This window comes from Lampetra fluviatilis, chromosome 59 (assembly GCF_964198595.1).
Source record: "Lampetra fluviatilis chromosome 59, kcLamFluv1.1, whole genome shotgun sequence".
Lineage (NCBI taxonomy): Eukaryota > Metazoa > Chordata > Hyperoartia > Petromyzontiformes > Petromyzontidae > Lampetra > Lampetra fluviatilis.
The window spans coordinates 6,889,105-6,903,311 of record NC_136333.1 but is presented as its reverse complement, the minus strand read 5'-3'; the positions used below and the strand labels follow the sequence as shown (position 1 = coordinate 6,903,311).

At 50.8% G+C, this 14,207-nt stretch overlaps 1 protein-coding gene across 1 annotated transcript in view; it reads left to right on the top strand.

Annotated features, from left to right (window-relative positions):
* The window catches only part of LOC144950742 (AT-rich interactive domain-containing protein 3A-like), a 43,531-nt gene extending 29,536 nt beyond the window's left edge, over positions 1-13,995 (top strand). The window contains exons 5-7 of the mRNA XM_078880814.1: positions 4,421-4,643; positions 10,472-10,561; positions 11,896-13,995. Coding sequence (XP_078736940.1) covers positions 4,421-4,643; positions 10,472-10,561; positions 11,896-12,509 — 927 coding nt within the window. The 3' untranslated portion in view covers positions 12,510-13,995. The remainder of the gene's footprint in view (positions 1-4,420; positions 4,644-10,471; positions 10,562-11,895) is intronic.
* Positions 13,996-14,207: the final 212 nt, after the last annotated feature.

The window sequence follows — 14,207 nt, the reverse complement described above, 5'->3', positions numbered from 1 at the left end:
AGCCCACCGCCCATTCTGTTCACCGTAGCAAGCCCGTCCATCGCTCGTTCGACGTTTCGTGACGTGGGCAGACGCCCCGGACGTCGGCGGGCGTGGCGACGGTTCTGGTCGGTACCGGTCGGTTGGGGGGGGAGGGGGGGGCACGCGAATGGGCCCCCCCCCCCCCTCCTTCTTCGCCGCAAGCTCGACGCCGTGCGTGTTCGCCAACCGTGACCCCCACGCATCACCGGTGGCGAGATGTTAACTACCTCGCCTCGTGCACAAGAGGTCGTGGGTTCGATCCTCGACCCTGACTGGACATCTGTGAAAAACAGAGCGTGAAAGTTCATCGTATTCCTCCAGTATAACTTAATATTCCGATTCTAATTGTTTGGTATATTTGGAGTTTGCGGTGTCTCTCTCCCCGTGGCCGCGTGGATTTTTCTCCGGGTCCTCCGGTTTTTCCCTCTACGTATAAAATCGACGTGCGTTGAAGGGTATTTGGCCGCTATGAGTTTCCACGTGATGATAAGGCCACTTGCGTTGAGCTATCATTTGTGATAGCCAGGTCAACTCCTAAAAAAGAGCTGTATAGCTTGGTGCGCCTTGCCTGGTAAAATAAAAAAAAATATCTTCTTGGTTCTTTCGGTAAAGTCACGTAGAAGGGAAATAATAAAATAATAAAAATATAAACATTATAAAATAATTCTCACGACGTTTCGGCCACAACGCAAGCAGCCGTCCTCAGGTGAAGAACAGGTCTGTCGGGAAGACAGCGTTGTGGCCGAAACGTCGTGAGAATTATTTTATTATGTTTTATTTTTATTATTTTATTATTTCCCTTCTACGTGACTTTACCGAAAGAACCAAGGAGATGAATCCCTGCAGTCACGAAAGCTTTAAATCGAAAAAAAAAAAATAGTTTAATAGTAGGCGGTAGTAATGGTTTAAAATAAACACACTTAGGCGTGTGGCTTGTGGGGCCGCAGGTTGGCCACTGCTGAGCTACCAGCTACTCGATGCCTATCGGCCTCCGCATCTCGTAATCGACGTTGGAAATTTGGCAGAGAAAATTAGATTACAATATCGATGAACGTAATATCAATATTGAGTTATCGGTCGATGTCGAGATTGATTTTTTGCTTCTTAACCTTTAATTATGATCAGGTGAGAGGCCATTGAGATGGAGTGATTTTTGTTTTGCTACAAGAAAGACCTGGTGGGATGTAATCGTCGTCGTCATCAGTCGTGAACAATCCACTGCTGGATGAAGGCCGCCTCCAACTGCGGTGTAACCAATCCGTCCAGCTTCCGCGCACGAACCGATTTCATCGCTCCATCTCCCACTTCGGCCGCCCTCATGGGCCTCACCCACAGGCCACCGTGCGATGTGTCCTGCCGAGGTCCACTTTTCTCAACGGTCAAAATGATGGATCCTTGGAAATGCAATTACTCTCCAGGCTCAACACAGCTTAGCTTTTGAGATGTGACTAGATCGGTCAGACTGTGGGGTGATTTACTCATGGGCATGAGTGTGCATTTAGGAAAGAGGGATTTCACTCTTTTCCAACCGAGGAATTGCGTCAAAATGCTTTCAATCGAGGCCGGTAAAAAACAAATTGTGTACAGTCGCTTGTGAGTCGCGTACGCCACAAGTGCTCGCGTGATCGTTCTCTCGTGGGGGGTTCATGGTGGCCAAAATAAAAGGGAGTGTGTCATCTTGACCGAGCGACCGCGTCAATAAGAAACAACTTCACCCTCGGCGTTGAGTTTTAAAGCGAAGCATTTCAATTTCTCGTTTGGAAGGTTTGATTTTTTTCTTTCACCTAGGCACTCGAGGGGAATGCAGGATGTAAGAAATCAGTTTCCCCCCCCGCCCCCCGCCTCCTCCTCTTGGCAGAGGCAAACGTTAAATCTCTCCGGATTTGCCAGCGAGCCCCGGTAAGGAAAAATCATTGAGGTGTTGTTACGTTTGTCTAGACTCCCGGGAGGTTATTTTCCTGGATTGGCAAAATACCGCGCTGTCTGCCGAGAGACCAGAGGGACAGATTTAGAGGCCTGGAACACAGAACGGTGGATGTATTCAATGCCATCGTCTCGCGTCAACTCCCAGTCTTGCGATGCCGATGTTCTAGATTTTGAATCCCAGTCTTGCGATGCCGATGTTTCTAGATTTCGAATCCCATTCTTCCGATGTTCTAGATTTCGAATCCCATTCTTCCGATGCCGATGTTTCTAGATTTCGAATCCCATTCTTGCGATGCCGATGTTTCTAGATTTCGACTCCCATTCTTCCGATGCCGATGTTACTAGATTTCGAATCCCATTCTTGCGAATCCGATGTTTCTAGATTTCGACTCCCATTCTTCCGATGCCGATGTTACTAGATTTCGAATCCCAGTCTTGCGATGCCGATGTTTCTAGATTTCGAATCCCATTCTTCCGATGTTCTAGATTTCGAATCCCAGTCTTCCGATGCCGATGTTTCTAGATTTCGAATCCCAGTCTTGCGATGCCGATGTTTCTAGATTTCGAATCCCATTCTTCCGATGTTTTAGATTTCGAATCCCAGTCTTCCGATGCCGATGTTTCTAGATTTCGACTCCCAGTCTCGGTGTCCGACCAGCAACAGAGCTATGCTTTCGTGCAACAAATTTTTATGGTCTTGGCCCAGCGGTGAATATTTTAATAATCGTAAAAAAATTTGATGATATGTTCGGTTCAGGTAGCCTTAGCTTATGCAGCAGTCTATTGTGAACAAGTCCTCCTGTGATGTCACATTGTGGTACATCTACAGTTTTGAATCGTAGGGAGTTCCAAATAATTAAATAAACAGATGTGTTTTATTTGTCTCCGTACTGCCGTATTGACGGTCAATATGATGTCCATGACTTGCGCGTCTTTTCTTAATGCACGCCCGTTCCTCTTCCTGTGTCTCTCAGTGTAAATCACAAAGGCGCGGCGCCTCTCCCCTCGCGCTCCCTTTAGCGCACCCGTTGAGCCCTCGCTGCACTCCCTTTGTCAACGTCCCCGTTTCCGACTCTCGAGTCCCGCCCCTACGCTGGAAGCGTCGAAATGGCAGTGCGTCCGGCCTCCTGATGGGCAATGCCCCCTTCCCCCCCTCCGGGTTGAATCCTTCGAGCCGTTGTGGAAACGAATGCCTCCAGTTGACGCTGACGCTGATGATACACGCACAGTCCGGAGTGCCTCCGCGCCTGTCCGTGCGCGTACGTACACGGAAAACTTAACGCGGTACGTCTGTGTCGTACCACAGCACTGAGCGGTACTTCCCAACGAGCAAATCGCTCAACGTGCACCGTATTTTGTCAGATCTCGCGAAGATAAGCGGGGCTTGAGGCTGGACAGTGCTTGGATGGGTAACTACCATCCAAGCAGGAGTTATAGGCTGCAGAGCAGTGCAGCAAAATCTATTGTTGCACTGTACCTCTTATGTTCCCCACGTGTACGTACGCACGTATGTCCTGCCCAACTTCCCCAACCCGCGTTGACCAGCGCGGTGAAGTATGGTCGCGTGCGAGCGAAGGGCAAGGCTGCCCTAGAGAGTTGGTGAAGTTTTTGCAGAGGAGTAGGCGTGTCTCACGAGAGCAGTTGGGCGTGGCCAAACGCAAGAAAGTGGCCAATCCACTCGCTGTGTGGGCAGGGGGCTGGCGAGATTGTGGGTGTGGCTATGTAAAGTAGGCGGGGCTTGGAGGGAGAGAGAGAGAGAGGAGACGCTTGCAGCTCTCCATGTGTTGAAATGCGGTGCCTTCGATGTAAACGTGGGCTGCCCTGACGCTGATTGTTAGCAGCACTCGCCACTAACAACCAGCTGAATGTATGAATGAATGCAATGATGAATCGATGAGTATGAACTCATGAACCCATGAGTGAATGAACGAACGACTGAATGTATGAATGAACGAATCGACGACTTAATGAGTATGAACTTACAAACGCGTGAATATATAAATGAACGAATGACTGAATGTATGAATGAACGAAATACCGAATCAATTAATGAGTATGAACTCATGAACCCATGAGTGAATGAACGAACGACTGAATGCATGAATGAACGAATACATTAATGAGTATGAACTCACGATTGTGTCAATTTATGAATGAACGAATGACTGAATGTATGAATGAACGAATGCATCAATGAATACGATCTCAAGAGTTGTTGAATGAATGAACGAATGACTGTATGAATTAACGAATCGATTAACGAATATGAACTCACGAACGCGTGAATTCATGTACGAGCAATGACTGAATGAAGGAACGAAACGAATTTTAAATTCTCGAATACGCACAAACGGGGACGGTATGACCGAATGAATGAAACCCAGGGGAAACGGAATCGGCGAGCGGAATTCGCGACTCGGATGAAATAAACAAGTGAGTTGCCGAACGGATTAATGAATAACCGATTGAACAGCGCGCGTTCACTCTTCAGGTGCAGGCCCATGCCCAGGCACAGGCCCTGGAGCAGCTGCGCGAGAAGCTCGAATCCGGGGAGCCGCCCGAAAAGAAAATGGCCGCCCACGTCGCCATGGCGATGGCCGCCGAGGAGCAGCAGCGCATAATGCAACAGGTGCTGCAGCAAAACCTCATCGCCATGGCAGCGCAGATCCCCATGAGCATCAAGATCAACAGCCGTGGTGAGCTCTCCCCCCCCCCCCCCACCTGCCCCCCCCACCCTCCACCCCCTCCTTGACCCCCGTGTGTTTGTCAACTGTAGGGGTCACGGCGGCGAGGTGTTAACTACCTCGCCTGGTATAGAGGAGGTCGTGGGTTCGATCCCGACCCTGATGCCTGCTGCTGTAGATTTGGAGTTTGCGTGTCTCTCTCTCATCATCACAGTGGCTAGGAGATGTTAACTACCTCGCCTGGTGTACAGGAGGTCGTGGGTTCGATCCCGACCCTTGACGCCTGCTGCTGTATATTCGGAGTTTTGCACGTTCTCCCCGCGGTCGCCCAGCCAGGGTGATTTGGTCACAGGTGTGAGGCCAGATGGCTCGTGTAGCCGACACGAGAGAGAGAGATGGCCTTTGTCCAGCTTTAGATTTCCAATGGCTTTTGACGACGACGACGACGATAACGTCGATATAATGCTAACGTCAACTTGTGACACGCCGCACAATATTCGCTCGCTCTCGAAGACCGAGGGGGGTTCCTCGGGGGTGTGAGCAGAGACCAGAGATGAGCGGTAAGGCAGCAGCCAGGCGGTGAGCCGGCACCAATGCTCGCCCAAGCTCTGCGGTGCTCTACATGTTAAGATATTTCAGCCAGTTAATGAGCGCGTGGGAGGAAACGGAGGCGCCCGAAGGATAACCCACGCATGCGAGGGGACCAACGCTCAACGCTCGATCCCATACACATGGAACAGGTGGAGTCCACATTTTGCTGTACCGTCTTCTGATAGGGACAATGATGACGACGACGACGACGATGAAAACTTATTTAAATGTAATTCCAGGGTCTTATCGGGTGATTTAAAAAAAAAAACCACCTGTCCTTATCTGACATTCCTTGAGTTTACGACATGCATGAGTGGACCTGAATAAGACCTCGCTATCAGCCGTTGTTGTGTAACTTTTACAGCGACGCATCTCGTCTTGTGAACCGTCCCTCCGTTGTTGTAATGCCTGCGTGCCAGCACCGGCAATATAAAGACTGGCCGCCGGGAAATAAAGGTTTACAATCAGTTATTGCTCCGCCCAAATTAAATACGCGCGCGCGCTCGCCCCGACGATAAATGCGCATTTAGCCGCAGTGTCATTTTTCAGGAAAAGAAAAAGGTTTGAAATCGTACAGCCCAGACGTTGGGAAATCGGCGGGGCCTTGTGGCCCCGGTGATAGTTTTTTTGACCGACCTCCAGCCACGCTGGACAATCACTCGTTGACCCAGCAGGGGCCGTCCGCAAACGGTTGGGATGTCACTCGCCGGCGGATGTTGACGTGCGGCGGCACCACCAGTTCCGAAAGCAATCCATCTGTTTTTCTCGATTCCTCTGGAATTAGTAGCAGGTCAGAGCAAATCCCTGCCCCGTCCGTGATATGAAACACTCGTTGACTTGCTGCTGTGAGGTTCATGTTCTGTGCACTTACTGTGTAAAGAATAGAGTTCATACAAAAGTACTTTTACAAACGCTCCCCCGCCCCAATCCACCACACAGTTAGTCGTGGGTTCTCCCGCCGCTTCCGAAGAGTAGGCCAAGATCCGCCTCGAGAGAGAGAAAGGCTCTCCAGAACTGCACTTGTTTTAACTTGCGCGTCGTGAAATTCTGTCATAAATGGAATCACAACGCTGGACACAGAGCAGTGAATCCTGTAAATTCAACTTAGCGTAGATTTAAATTTCGATTTAAAGCTTTCGTGACTGCATGGATTCATATTCTTGGTTCTTTCGGTAAAGTCACGTAGAAGGGAAATAATAAAATAATAAAATTTTACATAAGATAAAACGTTCTTCACCTGAGGACGGCTGCTTGCGTTGTGGCCGAAACGCCGTGAGAATTTGATCTTATTATGTTTTATTTTTATTATTTTATTATTTCCCTTCTACGTGACTTTACCGAAAGAGCCAAAAATTACCGTAGATTTACACCCCCCCACCCCCCGTGACGTTAAGCACTTCACTTTGTTCTCGCAATCAGAAGCCTCATGAGCTGCAATCCCGGTCGGGGTGGGGGGGGAAAGTGGGAGGGGTTCACTCGGCCCATCACTCCTCCGGGGTCGATAAAATCAGCGTACCGCTTTGTGCGAAGCCAGCGGTGGTCCAGTTTTGTCGTCGCTGTTGTTGTTGTTGTTCTACGGGTCAAACTGGCTCCCGCCATGGTGATGTGGAATTTGCACCAGTGGCGCGCGAGGCCGCTGGTGCCGTCGAACGCTAACACCACACGTGTACATACATAGTCCCTTTGTCAATCCACTGCTAGATGAGGGTCTCTCCACGCCGTGCGTCCCGTGGGGGTTATTTGACCATACTTCACCGCGCTGCTCAGTGCCAAATACAAGTATGTGCGCACATCCGCTGATCACGCACACGGACACACGCGCACGCGCATGCACGTCACGCCCACATTGCACGCGTACCCTGTTGTGCATATCGTTTGCGCGTACGCGGGGGCATTCTGACACGTCACATTCCAACGGAATGCGCGACACGCACATCTGCTTTGCAGATGTGTAACAACTTCTAACAACAACAACAACAACAATATGCGTGTGACGCACACGTATACACATGTACCGCGGTATACTGTCTGTGTGTAAAATTACTTGCCGCGCTTACTGTAAATAGACACCGTGATCACCGCGTTACGGCTGGGACGGTGGCGAAGTGGCAAATCCAGCCGCCTGATTTGGAATCCCTGACAATGGCGAGCGAGGCCTGAACCTGCCCTGTGTGGTCCTTCAATATCATAAGCCACATTTCACCGGCTGTTAAACGACAAACTAAAACGGAACTCCTTTAATTCTACCAGGCAAGGCCCATTCACTGAGCTCATGTAGCAGAAGCGACCTGGCACATCATGAACGAGAGCTCATCGAATTGGCGTATTATTCTTATCACGTGGACATTCATAGCGGCGGATACAGAGGAGGGTCGCGGCAGCCCTGAAATTTTTGTTATTTTAATGAAATTAACATAATTGTTGAAGATAAAAAAAAAATACCAATCTTTACCTCCTCCTCCTCTAGCGCCAGGTCGACGGCCGAGGCTACGCGAGCGGTAACTTCGCGTAAACATCTGTTTAAAAAAAAGAATAATAATTAGTTTTGCACTTCACTCGGCCAAGTCGCCTCCAGGAGTTTGATTTGCTCGACAAGCAACGAAGTGACCCCTCGCAGCCTCTCGTCGTCCTTGCACAATCGACGCTCGAACGAAATCGCAACAAAAGGCTTCGTTTTCCAACGGAACTGTCTCCGCGGCTGAGCCCTGGAAATATACAACGATTCAAATGGCCTTGGGTAGTTATTTTTTTGAAACACAAGAAGGGGCGAAAGCACTCATCCAGCAGCGAAATTGAGAAAACGAGTTTTGTGGAGCGAACGAGGAGCCTGCACGAGCCATTATACGGCGAGTGGGTTTGCGATGCGAAGGGCGTTCTTCTTCATTCGCAATGCGTTGGGGTTTGTTTGGTTTTTAGTTGATGTTGTTCTTCTCGGGGCACTCACGGCCGTCTCCCGTAAGGAGGAAAATAAAAGTGCGCGCTTTAAAACAAAAAAGAAATTATCGCGTTAAAAACAAAAAAAAATTGGCGCCAAGGGTTTTAAGGGAGCGCGACCCCGTTTTTTTTTTCAGCCTCGGGCCAGCTTCATAAACTCTGATGGCCAGGCAGGCGACTGTGAGACCTTTAGAACGGAGCGGCGGTGCCCATAAAGACCGCGCCGCTGCGTCTGCAATAATGCCGCGCCATAACGTCGGATGTTTGCTGAGACAGTAACTCGGGATGGCGCGTGTGATCTTTGATTCGTAATAAATGCCAATCTGTGCAGGCAAGCCGTATAAATAGCTTATGGCTCGGACCAAATTGATTGCCGGCTGCAGGACCCAAACCCACCTCTTCGTGCGCCCCCCACCCCACCTCCAATCCCACAGCCGCGATCCCCCCTTAAACCGAACGCCTCGAAGAGGCGCGGTTGTAACTGTGATGTCCGAGTGACTCATTGAACATTAAACGTCGCCTTGAAGGATTCGTTGGGGGGGGGGGGGGGGGGGGTGGTGGCGCATTGGTACCGGTGGTATGGCGCGCTACGCTGTAAACGTGGGTCACCAAGAGTTCGATTCCTGACCGCTGCTGACATCGATGGAGAGTAATATATAAACCGTTCCCCCCCCACTTCGTAGTTCGCTGATTGACAATGGCTGGAGTTTGTTAATTACTATTTTCATTGATTCATTAACTCGTAGATGAGATGGGCTCGGGGTCGATTGGTATTTTTTTTTATTAGCCAGATAATTCAATAAATGATTGTGCTGACATAACGCCCCGTAAGAGGCCCCCCCGGGAGATTGTTGGCTGATATTATGAACACCCAAATGCCAGATCTTTTTTTTTTAAACGTGGAAATCATCCGCGAAAAATGCTCGAACGATCGGAAACAAATGGCTCACGCTGGACCCTATTGAAATATGAAAAAAAATAATGCGACATACTGATTGAGGATGGGCCCGTGTAAACAAGCAAATTAACATGACCGTATCCTCCGCACTATGAGAAGTTATCCAGATCTGGTCTCTCTCTCTCACACACACACACGCAACTACTGGGGGGAGTGCATCTCACAATGCTGAAAACATGATATGAGATATCACTCAACTCAATGGTCACCTGCGTGTTTCTATAACTGGCGAAACACCAGGGGAGACGGCGAATCTCGCTGGACTCTTGCCTACTTACGAAACGGGCGGCACGGAACCCATTAAGACAAATGTGTCTTTGCGTACGTGCGTACGTATGTCCGTTGGCACTTCTTTCCCGCCGTACGTAGCCAACCAAGCTAATCGGAGGTGTGGGGTGGGGAAGGACAACAAAATAGCATGCAACAAGAAGCACTTCTAAAGTACGGGGTGCCCTTTAGGAACGAGTACGTGTACTATGTACGATTCGGTTCCCAAAACTTACTGGTGTTCTCTTGCACTTGCAAATAAACCGCGTGGTCGCGTACACACGCACACACGCACACACGTATATATATATATTTTTCCCGTTCTTAATCTGCCCACGTATGAACTTTTGACTTGGGTTAAATATTGACCTGGGCCGAGCCTCATAATAAAGGCATAAAAACTTCGTCGGGGCAATTTCTTTTGATCTCCTCTCCATTGGGCGGCGAGAAGGATGATGGGGAGGAAGAGGGGGGGGGTGGATCCGTGCGGTGAAAGGCTCACGGACCCCCCCCCCCCGCCGCCGCCACACTATAAGGCTCCGCCGCTGATAGCGCAGCGACCTCACCTTGACCTATTTTAATGTCTCCCGTGGCCCTCCGTTAAAGGCAGCGCGGGCAATGAAAACGGCGAACGTCACTCGCGCGGTGCCTTTTTATTCTTTATTGTTATAAATATACCTACCCCCCCCCACCACCACCACCACCACCGCGTGCCCCCCCCCCACACACTCTCCCCCGGGAAAAATAACCGTAAAGCAATAACGCCACGATGCCGTTAACCGCTATTGCGCAGGTGTCAAATGAGGTGAAAAATGTTTTGCCAAATGTTAGCGGAGGTCCTTGAGTACATAACGGGTTGTTGCGTTTACGCTCGCAGATAAACTCGCCCATCATTTATTCTTACCAAACAATCTCAAGGTCGCACAAATGAAATCGATGGGAGTTTCGTTTTTTTTTTTTGTCGGTTGGTGCTCGTTTTGCCAGCGACTCGTCGTGTCTTTGATATTCGACGTAGAGTTATCTCGTTTTTTTTTTTTGGCGGGCATGGTAAATAAGGCGTTGTTTGAATGTGTGTGCCTGCTGTTTGCAGAAGAGAGGCAGGAGATGGCTCTGAACTTGTCCACCAATGGCACGAGCAGCATCAACATGTCCATCGAGATCAATGGAATTCTCTACACAGGTGAGCGCGCTGGACGCTCGCGACACCAACCGTCACTCGCTGTCAACGTGAAAACTATAACGACGCACGTGCTGCTCACAAACAGCGCGGAGACACAACTCCCCATAATGCCGTGTTGCCTGCGTGTCACGTGACAACTGCATTGCAGCCACTACACCGCCGGCCTAGTCTGAAAATGGGTGCCACGGTGGCTAGGAGATGTTAACTTCCTCGCCTGGTATGCAGGAGGTCTTGGGTTTGATCCCGACCCTGCGACCTGTTGTATAAATTTAGAGTTTGCACGTTCTCCCTGTGGGCACGTATATTTTTCTCCTGGTCCTCCAGTTTTTCCCTCCACATTTAGAAACGTGCGTTAAAGAGTATTTGGCTGCTATGAATTTCCACACGATGATAAGCCACTTTGTTGAGTTATTGTTTGTGGCCAGATCACTTCTGAAAAAGAGCTACACAGCTCGGTAAAATGTTAAATTGTGTTAAAATAGTTTAAATGTGGTCGCATCATCGTTTAGACCGCCAAACAAAAAGAAGATTTAACACGTCGGCTTTCGTGACCAATATTATTCGTAATAAAGTTAGTTTTTTTGGGTTAGGTCGTGTAAGTATGATGTGTCATTTACTCACCACCACCCGGACACAGCCAATTAGTAAGGTTTGTCAAATCGCCTGATGAAGCTGGTTGTAATCACCGGTGAAACGTCGTGCTCAATTTTAAATATTGTGGGTTGACTCGCCATCACACCGATGTGCTGTAGTGATAAATAATTGGCAATTTTTGTTCACGTGACAAACCTTACTAATTGGCTGGGTCGGGTGGTGGTGGCGGTCGGTTAACGACACATTTTTATATTTACGCGATCTAACCCAATAAACCTGAATCATGAATCGAAACAAAAGAGTTGGAAAACGTGGCCGTCCCTTCGTGCAGAGTTCAAGTGGCATGTTCAGGATGTCCCTTTGTGTTCATTCATTCCTCAAACTCAAGTGGTGCCAACCTACGGGCAGTTGGCATCTGCCAAATAGTGGAGCTAATTTATTTTCCTCATTGGCCACCACCTCCCATCATCATGGAGACGGTTTGGCAATGGCACCACCTCCAATTAGCACAGTTGGCTCCGCACGGTGCAGCATCGTCCACACCCCACCACTCGAAGCAGTCCTGGGCCCTCCTTTAGGGCGACTCAGCCTTAAAATGACTAGCTAGCATGGAGTGAAAATGATCCCGCTCATGCGTCGTAGTGGCCTTTAAACAATCGGTGCTGCTCGCCAACAGCACTTGCCCCAGCAAGTCCGTTAAGAAGGCCTCCCCGCACGGGGGAATCTTTGTCTTTGCACAGGAGTGCTGTTCGCCCGTCGCCCACAAATGCCGGTGGTGCCACCCTCCGTGGTCCCGAGCACCAGCAGCGGCGCCGGCGGAGGTGGCGGCGGCAGCGCCAGCAGCAGCAGCAGCAGCCACAGCGGCACCGGTGGCCCCGGCGGCGCCGGCGGCAACACCAACAACAACAACAACAGCGGCGGCGGCGGCGGTGGCGGCAGCAGCAGCAGCAGCAGTAGCGGCGGCGCCGTCGCGTCGGTAACGGCGGCACGAGACGTGCCGTCCAGCCCCGGCCCGTCGGCTCCAGGCCTGGCGCTGGCGGCGCACCCCCTGGCGCTGGCACACGCGCACGCCCTGCTCGCCAAGGGCCTCCCCGCGCCATCGCAGAGGGGGGGGGGGCGGCCCCCCTTCGCCGCCGTGAACGAGCGGCGGGCGAGCAAGCAGGGCCCCCGCTCCCACCCGCTCCGCCGCTCCGCCCCCCCCACACTTCCCTCACCGCTCCCCAAAACCGTTCCCTTCTTTCCTCTCTCTCTAACCTCTCTCGACTCTCTCCCGCCCGCCCGCACAGTCCGCCGGTACGACCGCAAACGACGCGATGATGCAATGACGCGGCGACGCGACGGATCGCGACTGTAGTTCTGCGTAAATCGAATGCACTTCTTATTTTCTCCCTGGCCCCTCCAACCCCGTGTAGCCCCCCGCAGCCCCCCGTCCTTCCCCACCTCCCTTACCCCCCTTTTACCGACGCCCCTCGGAGGATCGGTGCGTGACGTTTCCCGCAGAACTGCAGTCCCCCCCTTGAACCGCAGACGGTTGTTTGGGAGCTGGGCGTGGGGGTTGGGCCTGACGGTCAGGCCTTTCAGGATATCACCCTCGATCACGAACATTAAAAGGGAGTAATGATGGCGAGTTTTGCCGGGACTTGCAAGGACACACTCTAATCGTAGTTCCCCGCCCCTTCCCGGATAGCGTCGTACGTGAGGAGTCGTTCGAACGGGCGCGATCCACCCAAAGATTACCGCGATGCCTCAATCAATCAAATTATTATTATTTTTTCAAACCAAGGCCTTCTGATGAGGGACATCGGCGGGTGGCCCCGGTGTTCGCATCGCAGAATGTTCAGGTCCGTTGGGCTGAGCGGGCGTCGACATCGGGCGCGGCGTGAGAGAGACGCCCGGCGGTGTTTCCGACGGCGCTGATGAAGCGGATTTACGATTTTAAAACGATGACGATGATAATTTGCGATTCACAAATTTCTCTTCACCCAGACAGAGCGCAAGAGTTTTTTAACGCCACCGTACGATGCAAATTTGCACACAATTGTTCAGGAGAAGTGGTGTAGACAAGAGCTTATTGTAAATTCACGTGCACATCGGAGTTGCGGTGCGGCAAAACCTATTGTTGTACCGTGCTCCTGTGCTGCACCAATCGCCGTGAAGTACGGTCAGGCAATCCACGCATCGTCCATTGCGTGGGGAGGCCCTCTTCCAGCAGTGGATATCCAAGGCCGGCCTGTGCGTGTAAATTCCCACGTGATTCTTGTAATTCGACCTCCTGTGTAAGATTTGCGAGCATGGCTCCTGCCTCCTGTCCTCAATCGGACGTCGTTCTCGCCCATCGGTGTTAAAAATTCTCTTTTTCACCGGCACCGTTCTGTTAATCGGATTTGGTGGGAACGACCGTTAACTTTCGGCTCAAGTCTCCCGACACGGTGCAGATTTTACCTGCCCAGCGCAGATAACGACGACGACGACGATGCTTACGATGAACCTGAGTTCGCCACGGAGGTATAATTTGAACCCGTAATAACCTCGCGCGCGACTGGGGAGTCCTGGCCTGACCCCGCACGTACGAAAGAAAGAAGGCATTTTCTGGTTAACGTTAACATTATTAAATGAATTGTAGAGGAATGCACTTTTCCCAGCATCGCCGAAGCGGCAATTGTGCGCTGAGCGTTCCAATTCCACATTAGCGACTAAATGACGTCGGTTCGCAGACGTACTGAGGCGCCGGGGAGGGTGTGTGTGTGTGTGTCCGCAAGTCCCCCACATAAACCTTAGCACATGCACTCAAATCAAACCATGCGTGGCTTCACCGTATGATACTGTAAACCATTTTACCTCTTCGGGGTGGGGGGGTGGGCTGGGGGGTGGGTGGGGGGGGGTTGGGGGAAAGAAAAAGGAAAATATATATGTATATCTTATTCAGTTCCATTGGCATTCATTTAATTATGAAGGATTGTTTTTTTTTCTCAAAAAAATCAGCATTACTGCGTTTCAGCAATATTGAGTTCGATTGGTTTTGTACAGACGGCTCACGTAGACTCGACGTTGT